General features: G+C 37.1%; 1 protein-coding gene and 1 long non-coding RNA gene across 6 annotated transcripts; both read right to left on the bottom strand.

The window, feature by feature from the left end:
* On the bottom strand, positions 1-5,017 carry LOC140986727 (replication protein A 70 kDa DNA-binding subunit B-like). Of its 4 annotated transcripts, none has more exons than XM_073455054.1 (7): positions 3,229-5,017; positions 2,725-2,860; positions 2,374-2,650; positions 2,198-2,288; positions 1,971-2,095; positions 1,783-1,861; positions 1,000-1,102 (listed from the first exon to the last, which is right to left on the bottom strand). In XM_073455054.1, exons 2-6 carry the CDS (start codon positions 2,854-2,856, stop codon positions 1,788-1,790), a joined length of 699 nt encoding a protein of 232 aa, XP_073311155.1. In that variant the 5' UTR covers positions 2,857-2,860; positions 3,229-5,017; the 3' UTR covers positions 1,000-1,102; positions 1,783-1,787. The 4 variants fall into 3 exon arrangements, 1 of the variants encoding a protein (XP_073311155.1); XR_012176967.1 differs by lacking the exons at positions 1,783-1,861; positions 1,971-2,095; positions 2,198-2,288 and having other exon boundaries at positions 989-1,102; XR_012176965.1 differs by lacking the exons at positions 1,000-1,102; positions 1,783-1,861; positions 1,971-2,095; ... (2 more) ...; positions 2,725-2,860; positions 3,229-5,017 and adding exons at positions 1-464; positions 544-664; positions 724-902.
* A 1,180-nt stretch (positions 5,018-6,197) lies between these two features.
* LOC140986943 (uncharacterized) lies at positions 6,198-10,075 on the bottom strand. 2 transcript variants are annotated; one of them, XR_012177007.1, is made up of 5 exons: positions 9,944-10,075; positions 8,327-8,413; positions 7,544-7,638; positions 6,963-7,342; positions 6,198-6,862 (listed from the first exon to the last, which is right to left on the bottom strand). It is a non-coding gene; the product is annotated as an uncharacterized lncRNA (long non-coding RNA). The 2 variants fall into 2 exon arrangements; XR_012177006.1 differs by lacking the exons at positions 8,327-8,413; positions 9,944-10,075 and having other exon boundaries at positions 7,544-7,743.
* Positions 10,076-19,430: the final 9,355 nt, after the last annotated feature.

Here is a 19,430-nt window from a genome sequence, read left to right as displayed (position 1 = left end):
CAGGAGCCCGGGCATGTAAATTATTTGGATAATAAAATATTTAAGAAATTACCAACAAAACAATTTTAAAATTATACACAATATAAGTACCTTAGTCATTTTTAGCATGCTTTGGGCTTTTCTGTGTTATATCTCTTTCGAAGTCGAAGTTTCTTTTGGTAGCTGAACTGGTTTGATGCTCCGACAGAGTTGCTAGGATATGCGCTTTCTGGGTGGTTGAAGTGCTTTCCTGAGAATCAGGCATGGGTATACTGGTCAGCAACTCTTTTTGAACATGTGAAGGTAAGTTCTTTTCTCTAGAGCTACGCGAAGCTGACGATGATTCATCTGATGGAAGACACGCTGTAACTGTATTTCGCACAAATAGTCTCCCTCTTGCCTCATTCCTTGATGTCCTAACTTGGAAAAAGGAATTGACAATCTTTGAACTTTTCATTAATGGTGTTGGGACTAAAATCTCTTCCCTATTTTAGATAAGAGAAACAAAAGTTAAAAGAATGTAGGCGTCATTTATTGAACTTAAATGTTTGCAACTGAGTATACCTCTTGGGCTACTTCAACGAGCTCTTCGCCTGTCATACCTAATAACATCTGTGCTTCCTAGTTTTCCACATATACAGTCAAATTTTCAGTTCCGTCAAATAATTCTGCCTGAAAGCGTAATCTATAAAGATGAAATAAGTCTCAGATGTTTTAGGCTTTCAGGGCAGAGGGGTAACATACGGTGGTTTTGGGCCTGGGAAAGTATTGTTGCAGTAAAAGCAAGTGAATTCGTATCCGTAAGCAGCTCCACAAGATTTGGCACAAGTTTGAAAGGCTAAAAAGTACAGACAATGTTGTGAATCTGTGATTTTAAGCCCAAATTTTACCCAAAAAAATTTAAGCTGTGAATGAAATGTGTTTGTATTAGTACTTAAGCTTGGCATTTAAAGAAATTTAAAAAGAATATACGGAAAACAGTGCAATTATTGTTTCGGCTAAGCTAAGGATTTGGCTGATCTTGCGAATCTGGAAATTAAACGGCTGATCAACACTTAGGTATACTTTCTCGTACAATCTCTGAGAAATAACAGTGTCTGCATATTGTCTGTTAGCTTTTATCCTGAAAAATGTTTGTGTGTGAGTCACAAAAAGTCCAAAATATGAAGATTACGCCACGCTTCAAGAAAATACATTAATAAAGAGTAGGAGTTTCAGGAAAATCTAGCTACAATCAGCGCGTACAAAGATACATTTTGTTGTGCGAATAGGTTTTTTCCTCTCGTATCCTACGGAACGCTGAATAAGTAGAAAAATATTTACCTAATTAAAAATTTAGCTAAAATTTCAGCTATTCTCGTTTGATGCTATTTTAAGTAAAGTAATAGTAACTTGATCAAATATAAGTTGCGACAATGCTAAGATTATGGGAGAAACGAATGTAAAACGGTAGAAAATTGTTGTTTTGAAAATTTTATTTAACTAATACCTGCAATTTCAAAATGATAATATGGTAAATTATTTTGTGAGTGAAGTTAGTTGCAGGCAATAATAAATAAGAAAGTTTCATCCTAGTTAGTATAGGTAAAAAGTAGTATAGTTGTAGATAACTATAGTAAATTTATGAATAGTAGCACAATTTTTCATAAATGAGTGTTGAAGATGCAAGGAAAGTTGGGGCTAATAAAATAGGTGAATATCAATGAGCTAAAAGGCAACTGGAGTTAACAGATTTCTTGTGTGGAAGAATGATAAGTTTAGAAAGTTTAGAATGAAAGAGTAAAAATTGAGGTTCTTTATTACCACAACTACAAGTCTTCAGCCTCTGAGATTGGAGGATCAAATAGAATAGTACTACTTGGTATCGTTCCGATGGATAACCCTACGACAACATATTTTTTTGTTAGTAAAAGCGTTTGTAATTAGATACATTGCACTATAATATATCATTTACTTATTTTACAAAATGTAAGCATTAAATAATATTTTACCATAGAAAGTGTTTACGGAGAGACGCATCCCTAAAACTATAGGCATGTTGTGAACATTCTTTTTCAAATAGGGTGCCTCACTTTGCAAAAATTCTTCCCATAATGTAAGGATCAAAGGTCTTCGCCTGTATGCGTAGTGAAAGTGTTTTTTTTTACATCTAACATAAGTGGAAGAAATATTAAATTAGAGAAAAACGAAAGTATGGGGGTAGAAGTAAATAGTTTACTCTTCCTTGACGATCACAAAATCTTGTAAATTTCTTTTAGTTCTTTCAACAAACCGTGGTGGGAATACATGTATAACACTGCAGAGATAATCTGGGAAAAACGTTGTCAATAAAGCAAGAGAAAGTATATCATATATTAGGCACAAATATTAAAATAGGTTGTCGAAATACTCAACTGATTTGCCTAGTTGGAACATCTGCCAGTTCAGGAAGTTGTACAAACGACGTAAGCTGGTAAATGTGCTCAATTGGTATGCGCTCATGTTCCTCTGTACGTCTTATGTAAGTGCTTCGGCTAAGGATCATTTGATGTTTTGAAGTTGCTAGGATTGGGGTGTTTCCTGTTATTTCCCTAATTTTTGCATTCCCCACGTAATAAGTTTTGTACAGGTCGAGTAACTTGTCTAATTGGTCAACATCTTGGTCGTAAATGATGCTCTGCATTCTTTCATTCTGCACAAACTAATTATGTAAGGAGAACAACGTTAAATGGTAATAAAAACGTTAAAAAAAGTGAATAAATTTACCTCTTTATCAACAAAAACAAGCCTTCCCCATCTCAAGAACCGAATTGGCGTTTTTTCTGCAACTAAGACCTTGACAAACCAGCTTTGGGCCTCCAGTTCCAGATTTCTAAATGTAGTGCACTTCTCTTCCATAGATCTAAAAAGTGAGAGAAGAGGGGAAAAAATTTGATTAATACTAATACGCTGACAGTTAACTTTGTGAAAGAAGCAAATATTTATAAGTAATTAATATTGATAATCTGCGACAAATTGTTGGGAATGCATAGCTAATTACAATATGTTTTGTGTTTTAGTGGAGTGAAAGATCAAAATAAAAGCATGGCTCTGTAATGTGAGTAAAAAAAAACCTATTTTGAACGCAAACTCCAATAATATAAATATCAAGCTGGAGGACAAAAATAAAAAATCAGAATTGAAATATGGCAATGACGTGGACACAATTCTATTATATATGCAAATACATTAATGTGTATTAATTAGATAAATAATTTGCCTAGGGTTTACCTATATTAAACAATCTTTGTAGCCGATAGAACATCTTGATATACACCGTTATTTGTGTAGTCAGTGCTTTGAAACAATGGTAGGGGTGGCCTGATAAGTACTTTTAATTGCTCTAGACTTTTTGCTCTGGATAGCGCAACATAAAGCTGGCTGTGTGAAAAAACAGGTTCTTTCAAATAGACACCAACGAAATCTAAAGTTTGGCCTTGTGCTTTGTTAATGGTCATCTCATAAAGTAGACGTAATGGAAATTGTTTCCTCTTGAATGGAATAGTTGAAAAGTCATCGCATGGAGCTTCTAATGTTATACGAGGAATAAAAACAGGCTTGCCTGCATGGATTTCGACTGAGATTTCAGCATAAATAACATTTGTATTAAAACCTTTGCAAAGAAGGCGCGTACCATTACAAAGTCCTTCAGTTGGGTTTATGTTTCTTAGCAAAATGATTGGCGAATTTATTTTCAAAGTTAGTTTATGAGGAGGAAGTCCTTGAGGAGTTAATCTGTGAAACAACTCTTCTTGGTTTGGTACGACACAATTACTTGTGTTATCATCACAACTAAAATAGGTAGTTCCTTCCCCGTGAAACTTATTAATTAGGACATCGTTGATCTCGTTAACAAATTCGTTTCTTGTAGTAAGTATGGCGCATTTAACAAATAAAGAGAAGTCTAAATTGCAGTCATCGATATTTGGGAATACCATTTCTATTAAAGCATTTAAAGATGTAAAATCATCTGTGAACAAGATGTTTGCTGTAGGAGGTATTTGGATTTCATCTTTGTCGTTAGTTTCCTCAAGTCCATCACCAACTCGCATCAAGTAAGAAGAAAAGTCGGGACCGAGTAAGGCTCGCATATTTTGTGTACGCTTTAATTTATCAAATTGGCTCCATAAAGGTGACATAACAATTGAAGCGTCAATAACATCAGCTTTAGTACCTTTAGGAATTATGGGAAGCTTTTGGCAAAAGTCTCCACCAAATACAATAATTTTACCGCCAAAAAAAGAGCATGAATCCATTATGTCTCTTAACATTGCGTCAAATTTTTCAATAATACTTCGTTTAGCCATTGTAGCTTCATCCCAAATAATTAATTTTGCTAACTTTATTAAATGAGCAAGTGTACTTTGTTTGCTAATATTACAAGGCTTCCCGTCATTTTCATCTAGTGGAATTTTAAACCTCGAGTTTGAAGTGTGCCCACCTGGAAGTAAAGATGCCACAACCCCTGAAGTGGCTATAGCAAGTGCTATGTGACCGGATGAGCGGGTCATAGCGAGGAGTGCTTTATATAAAAAAGTTTTTCCGGTACCTCCAGGGCCGTCGACGAAGAATACGTTTGGTAAATTGTTGTTAACATGGTACATAATTCAATTGTAAGCAATCTTTTGTTCTTCATTTAAATGCGCAACAAACAAAATATCTTCTTCATGTGTAATTATGTCTTGTTCAGTTCTTAATTCTTTGTCCAAGCTGTCGCCAAAACCTAGAGTGACATCGTCAGTCGCAGAGAAGAAATCATCTAGTCTCTTTCCCGTCGATTGGAGATAATAAGAAAGAATGTCTAAAACTTTGTGTCTAACTATAGAAGGTGCATAATCTCGTTTATGTTCGAAATCTTTTGATAAGAAACCTTCGAACTTTGACCACAACTGCCTTGGATTTGCAGGATTACAATAAATAAGGACGGTTGCAAATAGCTGGCGTAAAGCAGCAGGCATTAAGTAAGCAGTAGCCTCTTCGAGACACATATCAGCAGAATGATCATTTTTCATTAACCCCAAGATTTGTTCAGCCTCTTTGAATGTACAAAAAGTTCTTCCAACATGCAGTAGCGACGACTTCAGGAAAAACTTTTCACCGTCCGAAGGACGACAGCTAAAAATTTGACCTATGACCTCATGTCTTTTTCTTGGTTCCCATTCTTTTGAATCACTATGCCAAGTAAAGTATTCAGGAAATTCAACGTACAAGCAGTTCAATTCTTTAGCATAGTCATTGTAATTGTTCATGTGGAAAAATTGCGTTAGCATAGTTTTTTTTTTTAATGTGGGGTTATTAGCAATATTGCATAATGATTGGTTAGCAGGAAAAGTTATTAATTGTTCGTTCTCTAAATGAATAGGTAAGCATATTACAGATGGATGTACATGGTTAAGGTCGAACTTAAAAATCGGCTAAATAGCTTCAGGAGGCGAAATCCATCTTGCGGATTGGAAATTTTTAATTTAATCAGTTGCACTGTCTTTTTCATCAGCAACTAATGTATATAAAATTTTGTTGTAATGCCCATGAGCTGTTCCCGATCCAACTGGCGAGAGTCGGTTATCCCATGGCCCATTACTCAATGACTCCTCCAGCCCAGGCACTGGAGTTTGTACCTCCCCAGACTCGAACCTAAGATCTCCTGGACATATAGATACTTAGCACAAGTCTGGTACCAATTGAGCCAGACTTGTGCTAAGTATCTATATGTCCAGGAGATCTTAGGTTCGAGTTTGGGGAGGTACAAACTCCAGTGCCTGGGCTGGAGGAGTCATTGAGTAATGGGCCATGGGATAACCGACTCTCGCCAGTTGGATCGAGAACAGCCCATAGGCATTACATTTGCCATGTCCTTTGTAAATATACTTGTAGATATATTTTATAGCTTGAATAGTTGAACATATTTTAACGTTAATGTGGCAATTGAATTTAGCCAATAGATATTGATTATAGGGTACAACCCACCGGTTATCAAGCTAGGAACCTCTAATCTTGATGTTATGATTGTTGTTTCTGCGGCGGTATATATGATATGAATTTGCTCCATATTTGGTTATTTTCGAGAAAACCTTAGGATATTTAAATCTGCAAGAACTGTTTTTCATACAAGGACAAGTTGGATTTAGCGAGCCACATGGTCCATGCATCATATGCTTAACAACAAGCGAAAATAAATATGGCTGAGTATGTGGATCAGGTAATTCTGTGCAGACAATCCTATCTATTGCGTCGGGGCAAATTATTTTTGCTGCTTGAGTCAAAATAAGAAGAAAATGAGGGTGAGGTAAGCCCTTTTTTTGGAATTCTATCACGTAAGTGTAAGCAACAACACGGCCAAAAATTGCCTTATTAAGCAGCTCTTCTTTTAGAACCTTGAGTTTTGCACGAAATATCCTAGCAACCAAATCAGGTTTGTTTTGTATTTCATCATAAGGCAAACACAAAGCATTTATCTCAGGCCAGTTTGGGTTTGAAGTCATTGTTAAAAAAATATCAGGTTTTCCATAACATTGCACTAAAGTTAGAGCGTCCATGTACCTCTTACGCATGTCCCTCGGTCCTCCAATAAAGGAAGAAGGCAATATTATACGTTTCCCAACGTCAACACCCATTTCACAACCCTGTGCGATACCATCTAGTAAGCCACGGTATATATCGTTTCGCAAAAGTCCTTGAATATCCTTCGTTCTAAAGAAATCTAACTGTGAAGTTTCAATTTTGATGTACATATCAACCACATATTGTTGTAAAAGCCTGCCAGTATGCAATAAGAAAGACTTGTCATTCTATCGTATTTGTAACTTATAACAGTAATACTCACGGCATGATACGGTTAACCTCTGGTTGTTGCCCTTTGAAGAACCTATATAAGCGGTAAAATTCCGTAGTAAGTTCAAATAAAGTTAAAGATTGCATAACCAAATTTGGAACTGGAAATTGACATAATTGTAAATTGAAGCTACCTTGAATTTCATTATGCATAAAGTAATTTGCATTTATGGGATTCTGATTGTCGTAGAGGGCTTATCCGCTGCATCGTGGCCTAGGGGCCATCATTTTTTGTCTGTGATCTAATCTTTCAATTTTCCGATGCCAACCAGGTTCTCCGTTTGCAAAAATAAGAAAATATTGCATAGGATCGTAGCAAGCAAAATATTGTTTGATTATTTGAGGGTGACTATCTTGAGGATATACTTGAATGTGTTGGCTTGTTAATTGGTCATCCTCGTTAGATTCGAGCCATATTCCAGCAATTTGAGAAACATTAGGTTTTTTGAAGACGCGTTGGTCAATGATAGGATCAGATTGTAAAGCAATTTTATATTTGTCGAGGTTAGGGAAACTGTTAGAGATTGGAAGAAGGTTGCATATGGATTTAATTTCAGAATGCGAATTATTTTTTCAACAATAGATTCTTTAAATTTTGAGCTAATACACATTCGATTTGAGGTCTCATGTTCAGTGTCAAAGAAATAAAGTTGTAAATTTTTTGGATGTTCATTATTTGATGGTATTAATTGGTCCAAGAAGTGGTAAACCTGACCTTGTACACGGAATGTGTAAATGCCATCGTTTCTGGCTGCTAAAGATTGGTCACAGTGTACGCTCATCGATGTAAATGCAAACATGTTGTTATAACTGCGTACACAGGTTCTGAATTCTTTAGCGGCGGAAGTATTACAAAGATACAGTTGAAGTAAATCAGAAGGCATTTCTGTTGGGGAAATATTTATTTCCCCTGACGAACAAAACGTGCATGACAAAACTCACAGTTTGGCACATCAGGAAGCAAATCAGGACTGGATACTATATGTGTCATTGCGTCGACGTAAACATTTTCTGCATCATCTGTGCTCAATATTGGTGTTCGTCCATCCACTCTTCGCCTAGAGTTTTTTGCTAACCTATGTTCTTGTAAACAAGCATACTTCCTTTTACGAAGCTTTGTGGTCGTAGTGATTTCCGAGCCATGTTCGATAATTTTGCGTGGCATAATAACCAGGCTGAATAATGAAACAACAAGAAATAGTAAAATCTGAACGTGGATAAATTTACCGAGGACTAAAGAGCCAGAATAAAGCACATTGCTATGAGGAAGCCATTTGAGCTACTGTATATCTACAGCGGCAAAAACAGGAAAATGTAAGGTAAAACAAGACGACATAGACATGCCTAATTTACGCATGCACAAAACTATAAAGTGTAGTACATCGTAAACCAAAGCAAATTTTAATAGGCTAGTGGTTTTTAAGCTTAGGTTGAAGCCGAACGAAGCATGGCGTTGCAAAATAACAAGTAGTTAAAAAGTTGTAATAAACAAACGGACTTGTATAGGAAGCGAGTCGAAGAGCTAAACGTTTTTTAGCAATATGTACTATGCAGCTGGAGCACGGACGGGCTGATACAGTGGATCCTTATGTGGACGAAGGTGGAAACAATGTAGACAAGCAACAAAATAAAATCAATATCCAGTGAGATGAACCCATTTAAAATTTTAGACAACAAATGTTAGAAAACTTAGTTCGTGAGAGTTTTGGATTTGGAGAATTTCCCTTACGAAGCAATTTAATTTTGTGGTTGCCAACATATATGGTGCAAATAGGAACAAATACAAATAGGTGAAGCATTAGTAAAACAAAGTATATGCGCGGACCAATTGTCTATTAGGCAAGCAGAAAATATCTTAATGTTGCCGACAAATAGTAAACATTTGTATTGTGCAATGGTGGCTGTTGAGTTAGTTTCTTGAGTGTTTTGCGCTTTGATTTCTTATTTTGGGACATACGTTAACAGCTTTGTCACATTACTTTCGGTGGTGCATCGAGTTTTTGAAATTCCGATTATATTCTAGTCTTTTGTGTGGACAATCTCTCAAACTTAGTAAGCATTTCAAATTCCCTTTGAGTTCAGAATGTGCCTTATGTTTTTGTTCCATCGAAGCAAGCTCTTGGTCGGCCATGTGGGGTTACCAAAACATTTATTGCTTGTTCAGTGACGAGCAACAAAGGAATCTAGCTGAAAGCTTAAATACAACAATTAAAGGGAATCTATGGGTGGGTACACCATTTTTTTATTGTATATTCATAGATTGTGTTGCAATAAGTTTCAGAACTTGCAGTAGTTGATGGCAATTTCTTGTTTGGTCAGAGGACATCAATACGATACTTTTGTTGGTTGATGTTGCCTAATGTAGGGTGCCATCGAAAAGCTTCTGATATGGTTATGTAATTCTAATTCCAGCGTGATGGGCCGCTTGTTCCGCCCCACGAAACTTACTGAGTGATTTTTCCTGTTACATGGCAATATCTCACCTTGGGCTTTTTTTTTTGTTCCCTTTTATCTTTTTGTTTCTTGGGTATGAACAGTGTTTCTTATGTATTGTGGTGGCACGAAAAATGTAGTTAATTTATATTGTGTTCGATTAATGCGGTTTGGAAGTTAATTGAGGAGTAACATGTTTGTATAACCAGATTATCTTAATCCAGATAGCCATTTTAGGTTCTGTATGTTGGGTGTTGTGCCCGTGATTGATTCTAAATGGAGTGGAAATACGTAAGCACATAGAAGAGTATGCTTCAAATTTGGGTAGTGGTGGTCTTGTGATAAAAAGTAATAACTTTCCTAACGGACCTTGGTCAAGCTACAATGTGGTACAGAAGATTGACATCTCTGTTATGTTTTCATGGCTTCATATATATGATACACCACACGTATACATAAAATATTGTTTTAAAATTTTTTAGGAAGGAGAACATGATTTCTTCCTAAGCGTTTTTTTATCATATATGAATGCTCTTTACCTCATCTAGGGTAGATAAGTGTGCACATATTGCATTTTATCTATAAGCAGATGATGTGAAAGCATGGTGCACGACCTGGCCAAACAAAGAAGAAGCAAGTTTCATATGCAGGCAAACAAGAGAGAGAGGCGAAGAGGACAGACCGAAGCGTCACAAGAAAGCCACCGATTTGCAGAAGTCGAGACGAGACGCAGTAGCGGTGACGCCGAGGAGCTGGAGAAGAAGCACAGTAGAAGCTCGGTTAAGCAAATTTAAAAGGCATGAAAGCACGATAGAGAGGAGAGAAGAGCAGACCGAAACGGCGCAGGAAGACCACCGACTTGCAGAAGACGAGGAAAAACGCATCAGCGGTGAAGCCGAATGCCCGGAGAAGGAACGCTGTGGAAGGAGAACCGCGACGCTGAGAGAAAGACGACTCCAACAGCGCGGTTAGACGGGAGGTTCCTGGAAGCAGCGCTCTAAAAATGGCGGAGAGGCTCTCAGAGATGGGGGGAAGGCAAGAGCCGAAACAAAATGAGAAATGAGAAGGAAGAGAGTAAAAAGTACAGGGGTCAACTGCAACCGGAGGGGAAAGGGTAAGGTGGATGACAGAGTGCATAACACGTGGTTTTGGGCCAAGGTAGTAATGCGGTTTAAGAGACACCTGTAGCGATTGAGACATGTCACCGGACGAAAACTGGCCAACCTGAAGATGATTGCGCTTTATAATAAGTAGATTTAAATCCCTTACAAATTCAACATTTGAATTTAATATTTAAATTATAAATTCAACTCCTTGAATTTATCACCTCCAAAATTTAATATTTAATAAACTCAACTTTTAAGTTTAATAAATTAAATTCTCAAATTTTATAAATTCAACTCCTTGAATTTATTCTCTCAACGGGAACAAATGATCCAGTGCTTGTGTGACCCTCAATGGTTCAGGGATACAGCTAGCCATGGGTTCACAACTCCTTGTGATTCAGGACATAATCTTTTATTCGGGTTTACCCTTATTTGCCCCATTATATGTATCAACAATTGATCATGAGAATGTCAGAAATCATATTTCTGATTAAACCTATCGAATCATGGTAAGAGCGTCAAGTAGCATTGCCCCATAATTCCCTAGGTATCACTGATAGTGCCTGCAATAATCAGGCAATTATGATTAACGTACAGTACGGTCCCTTCATCTCATATATCACGAACGAATCTGCAACCATTGGTTCATCGAGGGTTGTATATTAATTCGATAACTATGTGACACATATGAATAGTGGCATCACATGTACTATGGGGGAACTCCTTCTCCAATGTACATTTCATACTCTGGCCAGAGATTCCATGCACTATTATTTTATCAGATCACATAGGATATCCACACCCATAGGTGAGCGGTGAATCCCCAACTACAATGCACTGGATCCTAAATGTGTCACAACTGTACCCAACCTCACCACCTGATGACTCTCCTGAAGCCGGTAAACGAGTCAAAGCACATCCCTAGCATATAGAGCCTCATTGTTGTCTCGGGTCGTAAGGACTAATGGTGTACAATCATAACCATGAACTTATCCTCTCGATGAATGATAACCACTTGGAAAGTCCGAGGGAGGGTTTTTCGGTGTAATGATCATATGACTACCAATCTACATGTTTGAACATCTCTATGCCCTTACCAAAAAACGCAGTACACAGAGATGCTAGTCTCGAGCTCAAGCGACCTTTATCCATGTTTTAGGCGGCTGAATCGACTAGGAACGAATTTAGAATATGCAGTGTCTACAAATTAGTTTCAACATCGAATTACGATTCATTTGTATTAAAGTATAATCAAGGACTTTATCTATGCTGATCGCATGGGTATACAGATAAAGTGAAACGAAACCATTAAAAGTTAAATTATATTAAAATAAAGATTATTTTTTACAACTGAGTCAATAAAATCTCTAGCCAACAGTTGGCTTGCAGGGCATCTACTCTAACAATCTCTCACTTGTCCTAAAGCCAACTACCCATAAACTTTAATCTCATTGCTTCGCGATGCTTTACAAACAATGGTCCTGGCAAGGGCTTTGTAAGTGGATCAGCAACATTATCTGCAGAAGGGACTCCTTCAACTGATATGTCTCCTCTTCCCACAATCTCCCGTATGATGTGGAACTTCCTCAGTACATGTTTGGATCGCTGATGAGACCTTGGTTCCTTTGCTTGCGCAATAGCACCTGTGTTGTCGCCGTACAACGGTACTTGATCAACTCCATTAGGAATAACACCCAACTTTTGGACAAAAACCTCATCCAAACTGTCTCTTTGGTTGCAGAAAATGCAGCAATGTATTCAGCTTCAGTGGTAAAATCCGCAACGGTGTCTTGCTTGGAACTTTTCCAAGAGACAGCCGCACCATTTAGCATGAATACAAAACCAGAGGTCGATTTCGAATTATCTACGTCACATTGGAAGCTAGAATCAATGTAGCATTCCAATTTCAATTCTCCACCCCCATAGACCATGAACAAGTTCTTAGTCCTTCTCATGTACTTAAGAATATCTTTCACGGCCTTCCAATGCATTGACTAAGGTTCGCCTGATATCTGCTTGTAAGACTCAGAGCGTAAGCAACATCAGGACGTGATGATATCATACCATACATGATACTACCAATGGCTAACGCATATGGAATACGTGTCATCATCTCTTTCTCTTCATCAGTTTTGGGACACATAGCTTTAGATAGAGTAACACCATGACACATTGGTAAACATCCTCTCTTGGACTCTTCCATAGAGACTCGCTTCAAAATGGTATCGATATAAGTAGCTTGGGTGAGTCCCTACATCCTCTTTGATCTATCTCTATAGATTTGTATTCCTAATACATATGATGCTTCACCCATGTCTTTCATGGAGAATGTACTTGCTAACCATACTTTAGTTGATTACAGTAATCCTACATCATTCCCAATGAGTAGGATGTCATCAACATAAAGTACTAGGAATGTCACTGCACTCCCACTAACTTTCTTGTACACGCATGGTTCCTCAGATTCTTAGCAAAAAACAAACTCTTTGATAGTGCTATCAAATATGAGGTTCCAACTCCTTGATGCCTGCTTGAGACCATATATTGATCTCAGAAGTTTGCATACCTTATGCTAACTTCCTACTGATGTGTATCCCTTAGGTTGAGACATATAAATTTCTTCTTTGATGTCTCCATTGAGGAATGCAGTCTTTACATCCATTTGCCATATCTCATAGTCATACCATGCTACTATGGCTAGTAGTATTCTAATGGACTTAAACTGAAATGCCCCGGATTCGACGACTGTCCTCACTGTACCAAGACGAGTCTTTCCAGCGTGCTTATGACCTCACTCACACGCACCCTAGGAAACTTCCCAGGAGGTCACCCATCCTAGAATTGCCCTAAGTCAAGCACGCTTAACTTTGGAGTTCTTATGTGATGAGCTACCGAAAAGAAGATGCACCTTCGTGGTATGAGTAGTACAAATCAAATCTTTTAAGCCCTCTTCAACTGTACAGTCCATTACATTGAACAGTCTCGGAATCCCTCTCATTCCCGTGTGGGATCGGTTCATTCATGTTCTCTCCACCTAGAAGCTTGCCAGGAGCCGCTCATTGTCCGTGCAACTGATGGCACCGGCGATCACCCCCCGCCCTCTTCGGCCCCGGGCCTCACATGCCCACCAGCTTCCGCTTGGTTCGTCCCCGAACCACACCGTACTAAGAGAGGTCGGCTCTGATACCAACTGTAAAGGCCTAAAAATCCTTACTTGAAAATTTGCGGTCAAGTGTTTAGGTGTGAATTATGGGCGTAAAATACAAGCTGGAGGAATGGGATTGGTCCTTTTAGTGTAAAAAAAAAAAGAAGCATGTCTAGGGTGGTTCGAAAAAAATTAGAGGTCGGGCCTTGAGGTTTTAGGGTCTTTAGGATAATTTTAAAGTGTGATAAAAAGTTGAGAAAAATTTGGGTGAGTTTTGGTTCGATTCGGGTTAAAACCGGGACTCCGGTCCAAGTTTTAAAACGAATAGATTAAGTTGGTTTATGGACTCGAGTTTACATCTAGGAAAACTTTTAAAAATGTTTTGGGACATTTTAAGGAGTTTGGTAAGCTTCGGGTCAATTTTAGAGGTCCAGGGTTGAAACGATAATTTTTGGGTTTATAGGGGCAAAATGGTCATTTTGCACTCGGGGTGAGATTTTAGTCCTAGCAGCGCCCTGAGCACAAATCACGATATTTTAAATGTTCATGCATCACGTTCATGATTTTTACGCTATTATAATAATTATGGTGCATGCTTGGTTTAAAGGAATTAAGAGAGGAAAAATTAGAAAGTGAAGAGCACTCAGTCTCAGCCACGCCGCGTCGTTATTTCGTTTGTTTTCTGTCAAAACAAACCAAGGCATGTTTATATCTTCATTCACTCTTCAATCAAGCCATATAGGTATTTTTAAATATCGCAAGTACATGATTTTAATGCAAGAAAATCGAAATTGTTCATATTCAATTATGTTATTTAATTATATTACGTGCAAAATATTCATTTTGAGATTTATGCGATATTGCTTGTGGTCACTTTACTATCATGGGATTATTACTTCACCCGGTCGCCAGTTACCGGTCATTGGATTATTACTTCACCCGGTCGTCAGTTACCGGTCATGGGATTATTATTTCACCCGGTCGTCAGTTACCGGTCAGTTCAGCTCAGTTCAGGGACCACTTGCGTAGACCATAATCTCACCAGAAAATTATTACAAGTTATTTCATTACAGGGCTCCAAGGAGCAAACATTTTCACTATGATATTTTCAGTTCAGTTATGCACGTACTATAATTACCAGTGAAATGATATTTTACGTTACACCTCATTGTAGGAAATTTTCACTTGCATGCGACTTTATTATTTATTTACTTGTTATTTACGATACATGCATGCTGAGTCTTTAGGCTCACTAGACTTGATTGTTGTAGGTACTGATGATGTCGGGACCGAGGGCGGGGATCAGTGAGCCAGCTCGAGTCGGCAGTAGTGGGACCCGAGGACCTCACTTTACAACATTTATTATTGTTATCGCTCAAACATTTTTATCTACCGTCGGAAATTTTTTTTTTTACAGTTATTTTTACAACATTAATTTCTTCCGCTGCTATTTTTAAACATGATACGTTATTTAACAGTTTATTTTATGAACTGAATATTTTATTTAGTTTAAAAGAAAATATTAAATTTTTCCGCAAATTTTCAAGTAAGGATTTTTAGGCCTTTACATAAACATAGCAACTGGTGAAATATTTTCCTCATAGTCAATTCCTTGCCTTTGAGTATGACCTTTTGCAACCAGTCTTGCTTTAAAGGTCATTATCTTCCCATCCGCCCCAAGCTTTCTTTTGTAGATTCATTTGCATCCTATGGGAATGATTCCCTCAGGTGGATCCGCTAATGTCCAGACTTGGTTTGAATACATAGAGTCCATTTTTGACTGCATGGTTTCAAGCCATTTGGTTGAATCAGTATCAGATATTGCTTCTTTGAAATTCATTGGATCACATCCAACACAATGCTCATCATGTCTTTGTTCATGAAGAAGCATATATCTTGCAGGTGGTCTAATAACCCTATCAGACCTTCTAGGAGCTTGTATTTCAACTACTGGTTGTTGGGAAATAGGTTCAACTTCTATAGTTGAGGGAGTATCTTGAATTTCTTTAAGTTCTATCATCTTGTCTTTTCTATCTAATAGAAATTCCTTTTCCAAAAAGGTACTTTTGCTTTATTGGGATGATAGAAATAATATCCAACAGAATACTTTGGATATCCTATGAAGTAGCACAAAGTGGATCTACAATCCAATTTGTCTCCCACTATCTGCTTCATGTAAGCAGGATATCCCCATATTCTCATGTAAGAATATTTGGGATTTTTCCCATCCATATCTCACATGGTGTTTTATCCACTGCTTTAGTTTGGACATTATTCAACAACATTGCCGCAGTTTCAAGCGCAAAGCCCCAAAACGATGTAGGAAATTCAGTGAATCCCATCATAAATCGAACCATGTCCATCAAGGTTTGATTTCAACGTTCAGAAACACCATTCAATTGTGTTGTTGCTGGTGGAGTCCACTGTGAGAGAATCACATTCTCTTTTAGATAACCCAAAAATTCAGCACTCAAGTATTCTCCACCTCGATCAGATCGAAGTGCTTTAATACTTCTTTCTAGCTGATTTTCTACTTCGGATCTGAATTCTTGAACTTTTCAAATGCTTCAGATTTGTGTTTCATCAAATAAACATACCAATACTTCAAATGGTCATCAGTAAAGGTAATGAAGTAGGATCACCCATATTTTGTGCTAACACTTAGCGGGCCACAAACGTCTGTGTGGATCAAATCCAGTAGACCATGCGCACGTTCCACGTTTCCATTGAATGGAGTCTTGTTCATTTTTCCTTATAGACATGATTTACAAGTAGGTAGAGAATTTGTCTGACAAGTCAAGCATGTCTTCTCCTACCAGCTTATGCATCTTTCTTTGGGAAATATGTCCTAGTTTAGCGTGCCATATTTGTGCTGGATTTGGATCATCTAACTTTCTTTTGTTTATTGTTGGAATCATGTTTACTTGGACATTCACTTATCATTTTCAGAACATTTATGACGTATATAATTTCTTATGTCCAGACTTCTTGCAGTGAAATATATATGTTCTGACTTATCGAGCTTTGTATGCCATTTAAGTGTCCTTCAGACTTTGCCTCTTATTGGGTTTGTTTTTCTTTTGAGGGACATAACATTTCTTTCCCTTACTTTGTGGGCCATTTTTCGTCTGATGAGAGGCCCATTAGAAAAACAATATTTTTCTCTTTATGGTGATCTCATAAGTCATAAGGGTATTGACTAGCTCTTCAAGGCTATCATCTATCTTATTCAAATTGAAGTTCACCATAATCTCGTCAAATGAGGAAGAGAAAGACAACAAATTGATGTCATCAAGTAATTCATTAGGAATCACATATTCCAGGCCCACCACATTTTAAATAAGCCCAGTCATATGTACACCATGCTCATGGGCCAGAGCCCCATCTTGCATGTGTGTAGTCATGAGCTCCTTGAAACTAGTGTGTATCATCGTATGAGTTTCATGTACCATACAACTCTTGCAAGTGCATTCGAATGTCAGTAGCATTCAACATTTCCTCAAACTGTCCCTATAGTTCATTTGACATAAAAGCGAGCATGTTACACTTTAGCTTGCATACTATGGTCCTACCATCTTACATGCTTTGTCAGTTCAACGGGACTGAAATTAGTGTGTATGCATTTTCTTCGAATTCAGAACAATTTCTCAACCAATCTTGAAAGTTTGGTTCGGTTAGCTTGTTAATAACAAATATGTATTACGTGAAGAAATCGAAAATATACTGATATGAAAACAGAATAATTGTTGCTGATTATTTTAAAATAATTTTAAGATATAAAATATGGATTTTATTTTATAAATCTCCCTCCCACTATTTTGACATTTCCACCACACTATGATGAAAAAAGGAAATCGTATTTCCTTAATGAGCACGTAGAGTCCAATTAGCCAATTATAATCCCGAATAATATCAGCCAATTATAATTTCTAAAAGGTAGAATCCAATTGCATCCCTATGCAACCTCCGCGTGTTTTACCTCACGTTTAATAAGGACCTGATAATGTGACGCCGTTTATTTTCACGTGTCAAACCAACCCATCAATATTGAATTGTAGTGGACGGTCGCCATGAAATCCCCCAATAATATGAGCCGAAGTCATGGGAGTTCCACTCAATTCACATCATATGTCCGGTGGAAGTCACAGCTTTCCGGAGTCCAGGCCTCCCCAATAATATGAGCCAGACACTGTCCGCGGGTAGCGATCAACATGCAACCGCTGTTGATGGAAGGCAAGGAAAAATTAAACTCTTTTAATTTTTACTTTTACGGTTTGATATAAATTTTGAGTCATATTCAAAATGAGGGATTTTAATTTTAAAATTGTCTCATCATTTTAATTTAAAATCGCGTGCCACGAGTTTGTATGTTTTCCGGATTCATGCAACTATATTATCTAATAATATACATACATGCATACTACTATATATCACATATATATCATAATATGACATTTAACAATAAATAAGGATGATTGATCGCCAACACTATTAGATCCATGTGAGTCATACATGGAACCATGTCCAAAACCTAGATGAATGCAGGGATGCAAAAGCAATTATTACAAGAGCTTCCAATATTCTACATGTCTTCATCTTGCTCATCGGGCTCACCATCTTCCAGTCTTGATCTCTCACTATTTCTAATAATTACATTTAAATAGCCATGGCACATAAAGGATACATCTCATGGAGGTGGGAACATGCTATAAACCAGGCCCACATTAATAATATCAAATATTAACAAAATAAATAAAACAATAAAATATCTTAACTTACACCTAACACATTGGTCAAGGCTTTCGATCATCCTTCATGCATTTAATATCAAATATTAACATAAATTAATTAAACAAATTTAATTAACTGATAAATCATATATCTAATAATTTTATCATTAACCACCACAATAATTAAAGCATTTAATAAATTAAATAAATACCTTTATTTAATTTCCAATCAAATCAATAATAATTGATTTCTTGTAAAACTCATTTTTACCATAAATAATTAAAATCATATTTTAATTATTTATTTTACAAGAAAATTATTAATTTTTCAAAAATTAATTTTTCAAAAGAAAAATTGAACCAATTTTCAAAAATATCAATTTTGCCCAAACATTTGAAAAAACAGAAAATTACACTCTAGGCCCAAAAAATTCAAGTGCATCAACCAGCACGGTTCTCGAGACACTCTCGGGCAGCCGCCCGCACTGCCCGAACGTTTCGGGCAGCAGCAGGGGCCCTGTGCGCGCAGTGTGCGGACGTTCCGCATGCCGCGCAGCCGCCGCGTGCGCGACACTGTGCGTACAGTGCACTGCCCGGAACAGTTCCGGGCAGCCCCATTAATTTTTTTTTAATTTTTGGAAAAATAAAATTTTTTATGGTGCATCAATTTTCTGAAAAATTTTCTTGTGTGGTTAGAAATAAATTATTCAATATGATTTAAAACCATACGATATAGAAAACATGGTTATGATATCACTGTTGGATCTCAGTTTTTTCGTGCCCAAAACGCAGCGGAAGTTTAAAATTTTTATTTTATTTTAACAATCAAAATATATTTGTTTGAGCATTCGTATGGTTTTATAAATTAAATATACATAGGATGTTTAAAAATTTTACCTTTGGCGAACAATTTTCATTTTGCTCCAACTAATCCGGTATAGGCGGATATAGCTCTTGATGAAATCCCCACGAACTTTTTTCAAAAACTCCTTTATTTATTCTTCTAATCAGGTCCACGAATAGAAGATTTGTTCCTCTTCAAAATAGCAAAAGAATATTTGGAAGAAGTTTTTACGTTGAGATTATTAATTCAAGAGGCGACTCAACCTCTTTTCTAAGAGAGGATGCCCGAAAATTGAGAGGAGATGGGAGATGAATTTTCGAAAATTTGGTGTCTAGTGGAGGCTA

Source organism: Primulina huaijiensis, chromosome 10 (genome assembly GCF_012295235.1).
Source record: "Primulina huaijiensis isolate GDHJ02 chromosome 10, ASM1229523v2, whole genome shotgun sequence".
NCBI classification, from domain to species: domain Eukaryota; kingdom Viridiplantae; phylum Streptophyta; class Magnoliopsida; order Lamiales; family Gesneriaceae; genus Primulina; species Primulina huaijiensis.
Note: the sequence above shows the minus strand (reverse complement) of the source record. Positions and strands in the feature narration are given on the sequence as shown.

Excerpts from the sequence above, each read along its gene's own strand:
- LOC140986727 (XM_073455054.1), bottom strand. The coding sequence starts at position 2,856 with ATGGAAGAGAAGTGCACTACATTTAGAAATCTGGAACTGGAGGCCCAA. Across the intron at positions 2,289-2,373 it reads TGTTCCAACTAGGCAAATCA|ATTATCTCTGCAGTGTTATA; the intron begins GTTGAGTATTTC and ends CGTTTTTCCCAG. Across the intron at positions 1,862-1,970 it reads CTCCGTAAACACTTTCTATG|GGTTATCCATCGGAACGATA; the intron begins GTAAAATATTAT and ends ATGTTGTCGTAG.